This window comes from Prionailurus viverrinus, chromosome D3, assembly GCF_022837055.1.
Source record: "Prionailurus viverrinus isolate Anna chromosome D3, UM_Priviv_1.0, whole genome shotgun sequence".
Taxonomy (NCBI): Eukaryota; Metazoa; Chordata; class Mammalia; order Carnivora; family Felidae; genus Prionailurus; species Prionailurus viverrinus.
In genome coordinates this window covers 71,703,429-71,718,280 of record NC_062572.1, presented here as the reverse complement: position 1 = coordinate 71,718,280, position 14,852 = coordinate 71,703,429, and the positions used below count along the sequence as shown (strand labels likewise).

General features: G+C 37.2%; 1 protein-coding gene across 2 annotated transcripts in view; it reads right to left on the bottom strand.

The window, feature by feature from the left end:
- Nucleotides 1-842: 842 nt before the first annotated feature.
- Nucleotides 843-14,852, bottom strand: part of ME2 (malic enzyme 2) — a 54,052-nt gene continuing 40,042 nt past the window's right edge. For both annotated transcript variants that reach the window (XM_047828159.1, XM_047828160.1), the window contains 3 exons: nucleotides 7,817-7,887; nucleotides 6,710-6,808; nucleotides 843-1,715 (listed from right to left, as the gene is read on the bottom strand). In XM_047828159.1, the coding sequence (XP_047684115.1) occupies nucleotides 1,548-1,715; nucleotides 6,710-6,808; nucleotides 7,817-7,887 (338 nt within the window). In that variant the 3' untranslated portion in view covers nucleotides 843-1,547. The remainder of the gene's footprint in view (nucleotides 1,716-6,709; nucleotides 6,809-7,816; nucleotides 7,888-14,852) is intronic.

Sequence of the window (14,852 nt, the reverse complement as noted above, 5' to 3'; positions counted from 1 at the left end):
CGTGGAGAGAAATACCAAATAATGTCCACCCTCATATGAAGCTAATTTGTAGTTAATATTCTAGAATGAGCATTTAAAAGTTCCTTCAAAGCAACTATGTTAGGCACACATAAAGTAATACTACTAATTCTCAAAATGCTTTTGGGTTTTGCTTTAGATCTCTCCAATACAGGGGCACCTGGGTGGCTCAGTTGGTTAAGTGTCCAACTCTTGATTTCCACTCAGGTCATGATCTCAGGCTTCGTGAGTTCAAGTCCCATGTCCGCACTGACAAAGCGGAGTCTGCTTGGAATTCCCTCTTTCTCCCTCCCTCTCTGACCCTACCCTGCTCACTGTCTCTGAAAATAAACAAACAAATTTAAAAACCCAAAAAACAACAAATACCTCTCCAATACACCACGTAAGAAAACTGGCTTCACTAGCCAATTGTTACCCATTTTAATTGGGATTAAAAATGGCATTTCCTGGTAAGAACACCAACCTTATTTATCCCCACTTAGATCTAAACTAATTAAATTAATTAAAAAATTAATTCCATCTTCAGTAGAGAGAGCTGTCACTAATGGTATTCAAAGGAATGTATCACAGAAACATTCCAAAATTATCTAAGTGATAAAAAGCACCATACTGGAATAGGGGATACAGCTTCTCCAGTTAAGTATGCTTCTTTGGTTGTGAAACATATGACTAATTTGTTAAGGGTTACATGATGTCACTTATAATTTATGCATTATATCCCTTCCTTTCAATCATCTAGAAATAAATAAAATGAAAATAGGTATTTTTCATCATAAGCAAACCTAAATTTCTAGTGGGCAATAAAATCGCATCACTGAAGCAAATTAAATTTAGGGTATTACCTTTATTAAATAAAAAAGTTACACTATGATTTTTATACACTATTGAAAACAATGACTATTTTGTTTATTTGTCTAAAGGCAGCAATACTTCCCACTTCTCTCTCATGATGTTAAAGCTTCAAATTAGGTCCAGAAAATAAATAACAGGGTAGATTTTTCACATTTCTCTAGATTTATCAACTCGAAAGGGATTTCAGAGCATAAAGATAAAATGAGGCAGACAAAAAGAAGACTTGCAGATACTGACAGTTTGTCCTCAGAATTTGGTTAAATTTGGCTTCTTAAAATTCTATACTCCTATCCACAGAAGTAAATTTCGATTCTAGGACTGGGGAGAGAAGATCATTACTATAATAGTAAATAGCGAATACTTTGGCAAGCAGGAATAAGAGCACAAGTGAAGACATTGATAAATACATTTGGAACATCTCTTTGATGTGGTATGAGCTACAAATCAGAATGAAAGCATTATGGTTATTTGATTGCAGGGTCCTGGTGGGCGTTAACAATATAGCCAACACATCTACCCTCTACAGAAGTATAAATTCATGAAAAGAATAAGTCAAGCAGAGCAGTGGGGGAAAATAAAACACAGGAAAAAACCATAAATTTGAGAACATTCTCTCTTTTTGTCTGAAAAAAACGGGTTCCCTGAAGCATGGAAAGTATTTCTCAGTGGGTATGCTTCTATTCTGTTATCAGGGGAGGGCTTAATGCAGATTCTGGCCAATCATAAACATCTGGCAGCAACGAATCATATTCACTTCGCCATATTCTTTCTCTAATGTACTTGGCCTTGTCCTCAGGTTCTGGGTATCGAAAAGCCATTTTGTTAGCATACAGGTATTCTGTAACCTGAAAAATAAGTAAGATTACTGTGTAGGCTCTGAATATCAACCTGATTGAGAGAAAAGGTACTATTCAAACACAGAGAAATGAATTTAGAAGAGTGACGTTTTTCTTTTTTCAAAGTACAAAACAACATTACTTTGACTCATTTCAAACATTTGGAAACTATTAAAAGCTTAAAAGATGAAATAAAAATTATCTCCAATCTCACTGTAAGTCTGATGTGTTTTAAAGTCACCCCTCCCCCCCCAATATTGGCATTTCCTTCATACTTCAATCTAACAAATAATTTTAAGCTCTACTCTGTGTCAGTCAAGTAGACCTACTTGGGTAGCCTGCCCAGCCCATGTCCTTCTCCCTATTTTCAAATGGGGTGTAGGAGACTCTACTTCCTACCCACAGGTGACTGGACTCCGGTGAAAACCTAACCCACAATGAGCCAGGTAGTTTTTGCTCTAGAATCTGGATTAAGAGACACAGAAATTATTATAAATCAGGTGTTGGGCACTGAACTGTAAGGTCAAGTAAAGTTAGGGCTGAAACTACACATGGAAACTCACTACCACCATCATGGAGTGCCAACCATGTTCTATGTGCTTTACATGGACATTTCATTTAATCCTCACAAGAATCCTATGAGGTAAGTACTGATAGTATTATTTTCATTTTACATATGAGGACACTGAAGTATGAGGAGTTTAAGTAACTTGCCCAAGACAGTTAAAAGAGAGCTGAGTTTTAAACCCAAAGCATTCTGATTATAGATCCCAGGCCCTATACGGTTAAGCTAGATTACCTCCCACGTCACTTGGCTTGAATGGATTTCTGGTATTTGTAACCAAGTCACACACCATGACTGGTGATGAGGATAAACGCTCTGAGCCTCAATTTTGATGTAAAATGAGGTAGTACAAAAAGCTTCCTCACAGGATATAGCTCAGTGCCTGTGAAATAGTCAATTCTCAAGTCACGGTTTCATTTTAACTTAAAAAACAATGTAGTGGCAAAGAGTAAAAAAATACTTAAACAATTATGCCTTCCTCCTCCTAGTCTAGTTCCCATTCTAAATGGTGATCATTATTGAAGTTTATTTCAGCTCTCTAAGAAAAAAAACTTAACAAAAACGGAAGGTTATTAAAAATAAGCTTTCATCCCAGGGGCTCAACCTTCCTGTATTTTGCGATGAAAATATGTTTCAATTATTTTCTGGTCTATTGTAAGAAACATATTTGTACCCACGGAAAAGACCGGGGCAAGGCAGGAGATCAGAGTGAGTTCTCCTTGGTCAGGTAGGAATGCAGTAGGTGACTGGTAGCTATAGAGAGATGCTCAGTGGCTGTGGGTTGGGGTGGGGGACAGAAACAAAGCACTGCCTAGTCTCCTGATCCCTTGCTCTTAAAAAGGAAAGCCTCAGTGAAGGACAAAATTCTCTACTCTAGGGAAGGGGAAGAGACATGATATGGGGGCTGTACTCCTGTGCCAACTCCTAAACACAGGTATCTCCTATTTCATACGACCTTCCATCTGGGCACGACGGTAACCTCTTGACTGACTGATACGTTCCCAAATCTTTCCCACGTGTAATATCATTCTATAAATTCTAAAGCTGAACTCTTTCCATCCTAGTTCTGGGCTCTAAAATCCTCAGTTGTTTTGCAACAGTAAGGTATTCAGACTCTTTAGCCTGGCATTCATGTATGTGTACAAGCTGGCCTTAAGATAACTTTCAAATCCTGTCTTATGCCATTTTCCTACCTATACTTTAGATTCCAGCTCAACTGGAGTGGCTGTTTTTATTTTTTAGAATTTTATTTTTAAATAATTTCTACACACAACCATGGGGCTTGAACTCATGACTCTGAGACCAAGAGTCGCACACTCTACCGAATGAGCCAGCCAGGTGCCCCTGGATTGGCTGTTATTTCTTAAACATATCATCCTTTACTCTAATGCCCAACCTTTGTTTAGTTTATGAGTACTAAAATAATGCAAAAATAACATTTATAGTCAAAGGGGTAAAAATCTTAGGATCATCAGTATACAGTAAAAAATGTGGTTGATAAATTCCGCATCTAATCTTGATGTTTAAGAAAATTTTAGTAATCTGGGAATGAAGCCTACTTCTTTAAAAAGATGAAAGAATATTTATTTCAACCAAAAGCTAGTATCACATTCAATATTAAAATATAAGGATGTTCTTATCAACTGAGTTGCTTAGAACTGATCTTAAGGGTAAAAAAAAAAAAGAGCAATACATATAAATTAAGAATACAATTGCTTGCAATTGATTTAAAACTCAAAATTCCAAAAGAGTTAATTAAGAGACCATTAAAAGAATAAAAACTGGGGACGCCTGGGTGGCTTGGTAGGTTAAACTTCTGACTCTTGATTTCAGCTCAAGTCATGATCTCCAGTTCGTGAGATGGAGCAGCACAGGGCCCATTTGGGATTCTCTCTCTTCCTCTCTCTGCCCTTCCCCGACTCAGGCTCTCTCTCTCAGAATAAATAAACTTTAAAAAAAAAAAGAATTAAGATTGTTCAACCAACTAGTTATCAAGTAAATTCATAAAAATTAATACCTCCCCTATATGGCAGAAATGACTAGCAAGGAAACAGATATGGAAAGAAAAACTTTGTTCGTTATAAAGAACCCAAAATTTTAAATATCCAGGAAAATAAGTATTCAGCAATGTACCACATTTATAGAAGAAAACAACAAAATGATATTGAAAGACTTAAAAAAAAAGAAAAAGATTGTGGTGAGTGAAAAGAGACACTGATGGGGAAGAAGAGTCAATACTAAAAGACAACTGTACCAATTTAATTTATAATATGATAGTTTCCTATGTAGTTGCAGGGTTTTCTTTGAACTCAAAAACTGATCGAAAAATTCATCCAAAAAAATGCACAGTTTAAACAAATCCTAAAAAACCATAATGATGGGAAGGAACTATATAGTATAAAATAATACATATTATAGGGGCGCCTGGGTGGCACAGTCGGTTAAGCGTCCGACTTCAGCCAGGTCACGATCTCGCGGTCCGTGAGTTCGAGCCCCGCGTCAGGCTCTGGACTGATGGCTGGGAGCCTGGAGCCTGTTTCCGATTCTGTGTCTCCCTCTCTCTCTGCCCCTCCCCCGTTCATGCTCTGTCTCTCTCTGTCCCAAAAATAAATAAAAAACGTTGAAAAAAAAATTAAAAAAAAAATAATACATATTATATATGCCACAATAACAATTATTTTTCTTAAGGTTTTAAGACTGTTTTTAAGTAATCTCTACGCCCAACTCACAACTGCCATATCAAGAGTCTGTGGGGCTCAAACTCACAACCGCCAGATCAGGAGTCACATGCTCTACCGACTGAGCCAGCCAGGCACCCCACATACCACAATAATTTTAACAGTGCCTAGTAATAGGCCAATATAGTTAGCAACAGACTCTCAAGATATGAGGACTGTATGTTAATAAAAGGACCATTCTCCATTAATTGGTGCTGGGGCAACTGGTTAACTACTCCGAAAAAAATGTTTCTCTATCTCACATCATATTCTAAAATAATTCTGAGGGGTTAAAAAGTTTTATGTTATTAAAACATGCAGGTAGATATTTATATGATTTTGGGAGTGGGGGAAGGCATTAACATCCATAAAGGGTGAAGAAACAATCCACAGAGTAGACACATCATTCCATAAAAAAAACTTTTGAAATATGGCATTCCACAAGTTAAAATAAATGGCAAACGGGAAAATACCTGCACCACAGCCAAGAGGAGGATCACGACACTTAATATATACAGAGCCTTTATAAGTTAGTATTAGAAAGAAAACAACCAGTACAATATAAAAACAAGCAAAAGTCGAGGTGACTAGGTGGCTGAGTTGGTTAAGCGTCTGACTTTGGCTCAGGTTATGATCTCACAGTTCATGAGTTCGAGCCCTGTGTCAGGCTCTGTGCTGACAGCTTGGAGCCTGGAATCTGCTTCAGATTTTGTGTCTCCCTCTCTCTGCCTCTTCCTCCCTCCCTCCCTCCCTCCCTCCCTCTCTCAAAAATAAATAAACGTTAAAAAAGATTTTTAAAAACGAGATATAATTCTCCACCTATTAAGTATCTATGATTAAAAAAACACTAAGTATTGGCAAAAGTGTGGGAAAACAGATGTATTTCATATGTAATATGTACAATGTAAACTGATACTTTTTTCCTGAAGATATATGATGGTAATTCATATCAGAAGCCTTAGCATAGTAATACTTTTTGTTCTTATGATTAGACATTTATCTTACACAATCACAAATGTGTGCAAAAATTTATCTAAGGATGTTCATTACAATATTTCTAACAAAATGAGAAATGCTTAAAGTCCAAAAATACAGAAATGGTTAAACAAATTATGATATACCAACAAAGAGAACACCATGCAGCATTATTAACAGTCATACAGGAGAATTACTACTGATTTACATGGGAAAAGCTTTACAATATACTTAATGGAGAAAGTGCAGTGAAGAACCAATTATAAAAACAGTCACAGGTGACTGCATGTGTGTGCAGATGTATGCATGTGTTTGGGAAGAAGAAAGACTAGAAGATAACAAATCCAGAATAATAATGTGGGTTACATCCTGGCAGAAAGAATATGGGTCACCTAAAATTTCTTCTTTGTACTCTTGAAATGTTTCAAACTTGTCTCTGTAAACTTGTGCTACTTGCGGGGCGCCTGGGTGGCGCAGTCGGTTAAACGTCCGACTTCAGCCAGGTCACGATCTCGTGGTCCGGGAGTTCGAGCCCCGCGTCGGGCTCTGGGCTGATGGCTCAGAGCCTGGAGCCTGTTTCCGATTCTGTGTCTCCCTCTCTCTCTGCCCCTCCCCCGTTCAAGCTCTGTCTCTCTCTGTCCCCAAAATAAATAAACGTTGAAAAAAAAAATTTTTTAAAAACTTGTGCTACTTGCATAAGAATACACCATTAAAATTTATGTGAGGACGTATAAATTAATACTTACCTTAATAGCAATGTTAATAGAAACTTCCTGAATATCAGCAAGTGGTGGGTAAAGTCTCCCTTGAGCTAGCTCTTTATCTGTCAATTGATTTGCCAGTGCCTGAAGAGAAAGACAGCATTTTATTTTTGTTTAAATAACACAGAATAAGGATCTAATAAAATGGGAAAGGGGTTTGGGGAGCAGTAAATCATACAGGTATCATAATTCTCCTTACTTTTATCAGGAATATGCTTAAAGCACTGCAGAAATTAAAACTGTTCACCACTAAACAATAAATAACCAGATTTAAAGGCTTATTGACAAATTCTTCTTAACACAAAGTTTGGCATAATTACAACAGCTGCTATGAAAACAGACATTAAGGGGCGCCTGGGTGGCTCAGTCGGTTAAGCGTCCGACTTCAGCTCAGGTCACGATCTCACGGTCCGTGAGTTCAAGCCCCGCGTCAGGCTCTGGGCTAATGATGGCCCAGAGCCTGGAGCCTGCTTCCGATTCTGTGTCTCCCTCTCTCTCTGACCCTCCCCCGTTCATGCTGTCTCTGTCTCAAAAATAAATAAACGTTAAAAAAAAAAAAATTAAAAAAAAAAAAAAAAAAAAAGAAAACAGACATTAAAATTTGTATTAACACGAGTTCTTCAAAACTCATATTGCAGTCTGGCACTCCAAAAGGCCAGCACACTCCAAATAAACCAGTATTTGTCCATTAAAAAAATGAAGGTGCCATAGTATATCACTTTCAGATGTATATACTACATATATATGTATATTCACTACACACACACACACACACACACATATACATACTATACATATACTATACAGGTACAGTACATGTCATAAGTATGAAAGGATTCGTAACTTGCAATCAAACATCTAAAACATCATGATAAAAATGAATTTTATGCAAACGTAGATGGGCAAGTCACAAAATCAACAGATGAAGAACTTCCTTTCCATTCATAAGGCGGATTTGACCCATTCTCTATCTCTCTGATTTTAATTAGGATCCATTCATCTTTATAACTCATCCTTTATAAAACAGCCAAACAATATTTAGTATGTGTGCTGCCAAAGTGAGCACTGCCAAACACTATTTAAAGCATTTACCTTTGCAGCTTCTAGGAAAACATGGTCACTAATATGCCGGGTATTACAGAGAATAACAGCTAAAGCCACACCTAGAAAACATTATAAATAGTTTATTTAGTAAGGTCACTTTTCAAATTACGAAAGGAGCCAAATAAATTCCCACACTTAAAGCAAATTAATGGTAACCCACTTCCCCCAGACGGACCCCCAAAACAAAGCAGCCAAGAGAAAACAGAAATCTGAGAGTTAAAAATCAAGTGATCTTTGTTAACTGTTACAATTCTTATTTACCAGAACAATTTTAGAAATAGCAAATGGCTTTTCTCAATTTAACAGTTAGCAAAATTACAACGCATACAATTCATCAACACTTGTTACAAGAAACATCAATCCCAGCCCACCTCTAAACACCTTTCCACTTCTTAGACGTTACTATGGACTTCTATAGAGGCAATTACTTTCCATTCTTTTAGTTGATTATTTTAATGTTTCTCTCTCTCACTCTTCAACAGCTTGCTTGAATTTCTCCTGACTGACTTCTGAGTTTTAGAGATCACTGATTCCTTCCTGCAGGAAATAAGTGTGTTGGCTTTCCTTCACATTTCCAGCCTCCTCCCTTCTTCCCACATGGTTAGGGCACAACTTTGGCTGAACCAATATTGTTTATGTTATTAGGACTTCATAAGTGTTACTTGCAGCTGAGCCATTATTAACACCCTGTCATGATTATTTCTCCTCTCCTGCATAACCTTTTGTTTTCCCTGAAGTTACTGTCCGGCTGTTCTCCTTGTTTTAGATTTTCTGTACTTAAAATCACTTCATCCTGAAACACTCATTCAACTGCCTAAATCATGAAGTGTTTCAGCTCCCGGACATAGTCTCTTCTTTCATCCTCTAGAAGAAACCTGTGCTGAAGCTCCCATCTGGTATGGCTGCTATGCATCCCAGACGCAGAGTTGGCATCTTGGAAAAACCCCGATTTTCATGGGGACTCCCTTTGCTTCTGAGTTCACTTCCTAAATCCCTCTTCTTCCTAGTTGTTTGTTACTTCCCTTTTTGGTAGGATACATTCTCCTGTAGTTTTCTGAAGATGCTCCCTCTCCTCTCCCCTCCTTTTTTCTGCTACTTTCTACTTATTTGATAGCTTCTTTGGGTTTACAATTCTAGTTTGGAAATAATTTCCTATCAGAATTGTAAGCATTATTCCAACACCTTCTAGCTGCCAGCTAGATTGAGCTGATTGAGAAATCAGTGCCAATTTGATTCTCGATCCTTTTCAGTAATTATCTTTTAGCTGCATCTCAGGAAGTATTAGGATCTTTTTTCATACCGAATGCTCTGTAATTTCCCAGCGATGTGCCTTGAGGTTCATGACTTTCACACACCACGTTTGGCACTCAGTGGGAGGGCCTTCCTATCTAGAAACTTGGATCTTTCAGTTTGGGGAACTGTTCATGAAGTTTTTCATAATTTTCTTCCCTCCATTTATCTGTTGTCTTTCTAAAATTTCTATTTTCTGATATTGTACTTCCGGGACTAGTCTGCTAATTATCCTTCTTTTATTTTCTACCCCTTGTTCTTTGCTCTATTTCTAAGTGACTTCCTCAGCTTTTTCTTTCTTTCTTTATTTTAATGTTTATTTATTTTTGAGAGCAAGTGGGAGAGAGGCAGAGAGAGACAGAGACCCAGAATCCTGAGCTGGTTCTGTCCTATCAGCACAGAGCCCAAAATGGGGCTTGAACTCATGAACTGTAAGATCATGACCTGAGCCGAAATCAAGAGTCAAACGCTTAACCAACTGAGCCACCCAGGAGCCCCCTTAGCTTTTTCTTATAATCCTTCTGCTATCAAACTTTTCATTTTCAAGCACTCATTTTTGTTTCTAATTAAAAAAAAATAAAATTTTGTCTTGTTTCTGGAACATAATATTTTTGTCTCCATTGATAGTTTTTTAACTTTCCTTCTCCCCACCTAATCCCTGCTTCTTTCTAAAAGGCTTTTTTTTTTCTTGTTTATTTGGTCTCTTTTATGAAATACATTGTTCATATAAGAGATTTTCCTCAGCTGATTAGTAATCTTTGAGTGTTTCTCATATGAGGGTTAGGCACTAGAATGATGGTAGCTCTGAGGCGAGGATGGGGTTTGCCCACTCCGAGAATCACTGCGGTGGCTTGGCTTTTAATCACCCTACTTTCTGGCACCTCTGTCCTCAACTGTGTCTGGCGTCTTCCAGTCTAGAAATTCTCAGTTTTACACTATTCAAAAGGTATCCCAACAGTCTTCACCAGAGTGGGGAAGCACAGTTATCTAATTACCCAAGGATGAGAAGAAAATCAGGTGGTTAATAGCTTCCTTATTTAATCCAGCCTCTAGATAATATATATATTTTAGAAAGTAGAGCATTTGTTCTATCTACAGTTAATGTTGTTACTTAAATATCTGGGGCAACATCTATACTCTTCTTATATTTTTCTTTTCGATTCCACATTCCTTTTTTTCCTCTTTATTCTTGACTTTCAGATTTTTAAAAAAAATTTTTAAATATATTTTATTTTTGAGAGGGAGAGTGCAAGCGGGGGAGGAACAGAGAGAGAGGGAGACTCAGAATCCGAAGCAGGCTCCAGGCTCTGAGCTGTCAGCACAGAGCCCCACGCGGAGCTCAAACTCATGAACTGCGAGATCATGACCTGAGCCAAAGTTGGACGCTTAACTGACTAAGCCACCTAGGCTCCCCTCAGATTTTTAAAAATCATTTCATTTCCTCCTCAAAGGTTCTCTCACCATAGCTGGGAAGTTTTTCTAGTCTTCTAGTGATTATCCTAAAATTTATAACATGCACCCGTATGAAAATTCTACGTCAATCTCTAATTTACCCTCCTGACACAAGGCAAGTCCCTCATAACAGTTTAACTCTACTTAACCGACAAGTTATGTATTACTGTTGCTCCTTTCAAGTAAATCTTTTTCCTCTGGCTGCATTCAGTCTTCACTTTGTTGTTGTCTGCTAAAGCCTCACAATGATGTTCCCGGATGTGGCCGCCTTTTTTATTTATCCCACATGGGTTTCACTGAGCATCCTGAATATGTGTATTGACATCATTCATCAGGTTCTAAGAAATTCTCAGCCATGAAGCCTACCAATATTGCCTCTGATTCATTCTCATGCCCATCTTCTAGGGCTTCAATAAACCACATCAATTAAAGATATGCATCTGTTTTTCTATATTTTCCTCTTTGTTTGGTCTCTGGATCATTTCTTCTGGCCTATCTTACCATTTAATTCTCTTTGCTCTAATCTGCTATAAGCCCCATTCACTGAGTTCTTAAAATTTATTTTTCAATGCTAGAATTTAGTGTTACTTGGCTCAATTTTTCGAATTTGGTTTTATCTCCATAAACTAATACTAAGCATATTTGCTTCAGAGCACCTGTTTGATATCTAGAATTCCAGAGTTTTCCTGTTGTTTCTGCTCCTTTTGCCTTGTGCTGTCTTATCTCTTTACATGAATTTTTAACTGGGAGTGTATTTCAAAATTTGTGAAAGGAACTTGAAGACTAGGGTGGTGTTATCTTGTTCCACAGAAGATTTCTGTTTGCTTCTGCCAGGCACGTGTAGATGCCGGTAGGCCAGAATAAAGGCCTGAGGTTTTCTAGATCATCCATGTGATAGTGCAAATATACCCCTATTCCAAGGTACAGCTTTAGGGTTTCAGCCCACTAGTGGTTCACTAGAATCCCTTCCTTGGCAGGTGCCGGATGCGAACACTGGTCTTCCCTTTATGGAAAGTACTGCTTTACTGCTCAGCCCCTTCTTGCTGATCAGAGAGTGCTTCCAGCGTAAGACTCCTTCACATGCTGGTTTTCTGAGCTCTAGTTCTCTCCCTAATCTTGACCCAGAATTCCCCTGAGATCAAGAGTTGCATGTTCTACTGACTGAGCTAGCCCGGTGCCCCACAAAAAAACAAAAACAAAAAACAAAAAACTTTTGAATGAATGAATGCCACAGAAATCCCCCACATTACAGTCAACATTTTGTTAGCCTTTTGACTATTTTCAGGTTTTATTTTTGTTGTTATTTCATCCAGTTATAATTACTGGACTAGGTAATTCAAATATTATTGGAGCCTTACATGTTTACTTGCTTTATAAACAGACTTTTGTCTTCTTGTTTTGTTTTTTTTTTTAAATCATTTTATTTCTCATCCGTCCTCACCACTTCAAGTTTTTTTTTTTTTAATGTTTGTTTATTATTTAGAGACAGAGATAGAGCATGAGCATGGGAAGGGCAGAGAGAGAGGGAGACAGAGAATCCAAAGCAGGTTCCAGGCTCTGAGTGGTCTGCACAGAGCCCAACATGGGGCTCGAACTCACAAACCTTGAGATCGTGACCTGAGCCAAAGTCGGACGCTTAACCAACTGAGCCACCCAGGCTCCCCTGTCTTGTTGTTTTAAAGCCCGTTTTTACCACCACTACCAATTTATTTTTACATCTATATTTATAGTGCTAATAATGGTTATTAATAAAGTTAGGACTTTGTAGTGCTGTATAAAATAATCAATTGCCAAATTCCTTACTAGTTAAATAAGATACAGAAAATGACTTTGTTAAAATGAACAGAAAGGTATTCTTTTCCATGTTCTTATGCTTTTATGCCACAGAAATATTGTTGGATAGAACAGATTGATTTTGAATATTATCAAGTTTGAGAAAGAGATCACTGGTGATGGGAGAGTTTCTACTACAGATACTAGGTCTCCAGAGATAAGCAGGGTAGACCTCTAGACATAAAACTGCCACATGGAAGGAAAAGGAGGAAAAGCGCTGGGATATTCACAGGCTAAAAGTCTTTGACAACAGTTGTAACATGATTGCTTGACGCCAGCCCATGTACACTAAAAACCTACCTGTCATGAAATCTTAGAGTCTGCTCTCAGCTCTTCAGGGAGAGGCCCACAAGGAGAAAGACACACGTACAAGGGAAATTCAGATCAAATCCCTATCATAGTCTCTCATTAAAATGAATGAACTAAGGATCACCAGAAATTTATAGAAAATGAACAGCACAAAAGAAGAAATATTTAAAAGAATCTTAGCCCTTAGGAGATATTTGAAGGGATACTGCAACCTTTAAAAAAAAAATAAAAGTGGATATTAAAAAAAAGAGTGATTTTAGGACAAGAAAAAGGTATTGGGAATAAAAAAGGTATTTGAACCTACTAAACTGATGACATGTGATATTAAACACTGTTAATTTCATGTGGTTATGATACTAGTACTATGGTGATATTTAAATTAAAAAATTACTTTTTCAGAGATATATAGTGAAGTAGTTATGAACAAAATTATATAACATCTCTGATTTGCTTTAAAATAACCCAGTGAGGAAGGCACGGGTGGGAATATATGGTTACCTGTTGATAACTGCTGAGGTGTGGGAGACTAGAGCATGGAACTTTGTTCTTCCCTCTGCTTTTGTGTATGTTTGAAAATTCTTATAATAAAAAAGATTTTGGGGTTTTTTGGTTATTTTTATTTTGTTATATTTACATTTGGTTATTTTTATTTTGTTATATATTTGGTTATATATAACATTTATTTTATATTGTTATTGTGTTATTTTATCTTAAGCAGGCTCCACACCCCATGTGGGGCTTGGACTCACGACCCTGAGATCAAGAGGTGCATGCTCTACTGATTGAGCCAGCCAGGTACCCCACAAAAAAAGACTTGAAACATACACTAAAAGTGCTAAAAACAGATGAATGAATGAATGCCACAGAAATCCCCCACATTACGGAATAAAAAAGGCAGAGGTGAATATGTGAAATAAAATTTACAACTCAAGAACAATAGAGGGATTTGACCGCGGTCTAACATAAGCTCTGTAAGAGGAAAACAGCAACAATGGAAGGGAAAAATGAGAAAAACAAAAAGTTACAAAAAATCCTCTGGAAAAGATATAGTGAACTGGCCCACACACATACATGTATAATAAATGGAAATTAAGCCTAAACCTGGATGCATCCTGGTAAGCTTTCAGAAATCTAAAGAGAAAATTTTAAATATTTTTAGGAAGAAAAAGCTAGTATGCATGAAGAAATGAGAATCTTAATGACATCAAATTTCTCAACAGCAACACTGGCCACTAAAAGGAGAAATATTTTCAAAGATCTGAGAGAATGGACTTTCAGTCTACAAATCTCTACCCAACCAAACTATCAAGTGAGAAGACAAAATAAAGACATTTTAAGATACGTAAAAACTCGGGAACATTTCATCCATGCTCAACAAAAACACTTACTCAAAAATGCATTCCAAAAAGTGAGACCAAGACAGAAATAGGACATATGCGTGTGAGAGAGGACAATAACATGGGGCACAAGAAGTAGTCAACTGTGGAGCACAATCTAGGAGAAACGAAGAAAGCTAACAGGAAATTAAAGAAAGATTCCCTATACTTGACACCTGAAAGACTTTTGAGTTTCAAACATTTTGTAATATAGAATTATGTATTCACATCATACTTGTTTAGACATAAATGATCCATAATCATGTAATTTTAAAATCAATCCATAGACAAAGCACAGAAAACAACAGAACATAATGTAAATGTCCAAAAACCCTCTCTACAGTGTAGAAATACTAACTGACCAAAATTGAGAGATGGAATAAGAACAGATAAGAAAGCTAAGTACCAGATTTTTCAACTGTGGCAAACTAATAAAAACGGTCTTGGGGTGGCTGGGTGGCTGTCAGTTAAAGTTAAATGTCCGACTTTGACTCAGGTCATGATCTAGTGATTCTTGAGTTCAAGCCCTACGTCAGGCTCTGTGCTGACAGCTCAGAGCCTGGAGCCTGCTTCAGATTCTCTGTCTCCTTCTCTCTCTGCCCCTCTCCCACCCACACTCCTATCTCTCTCTCTCTAAGATAAACATTAAAAAATTAAAAAAAAAAAAGTCTTAAGTTGTTATCAAAAGGTCTTTAAATATGTTCTATAAAAATAAAGGTAACTACTCTAAAAACTAAAAATAGTAATACAAATTCAGAGGTATA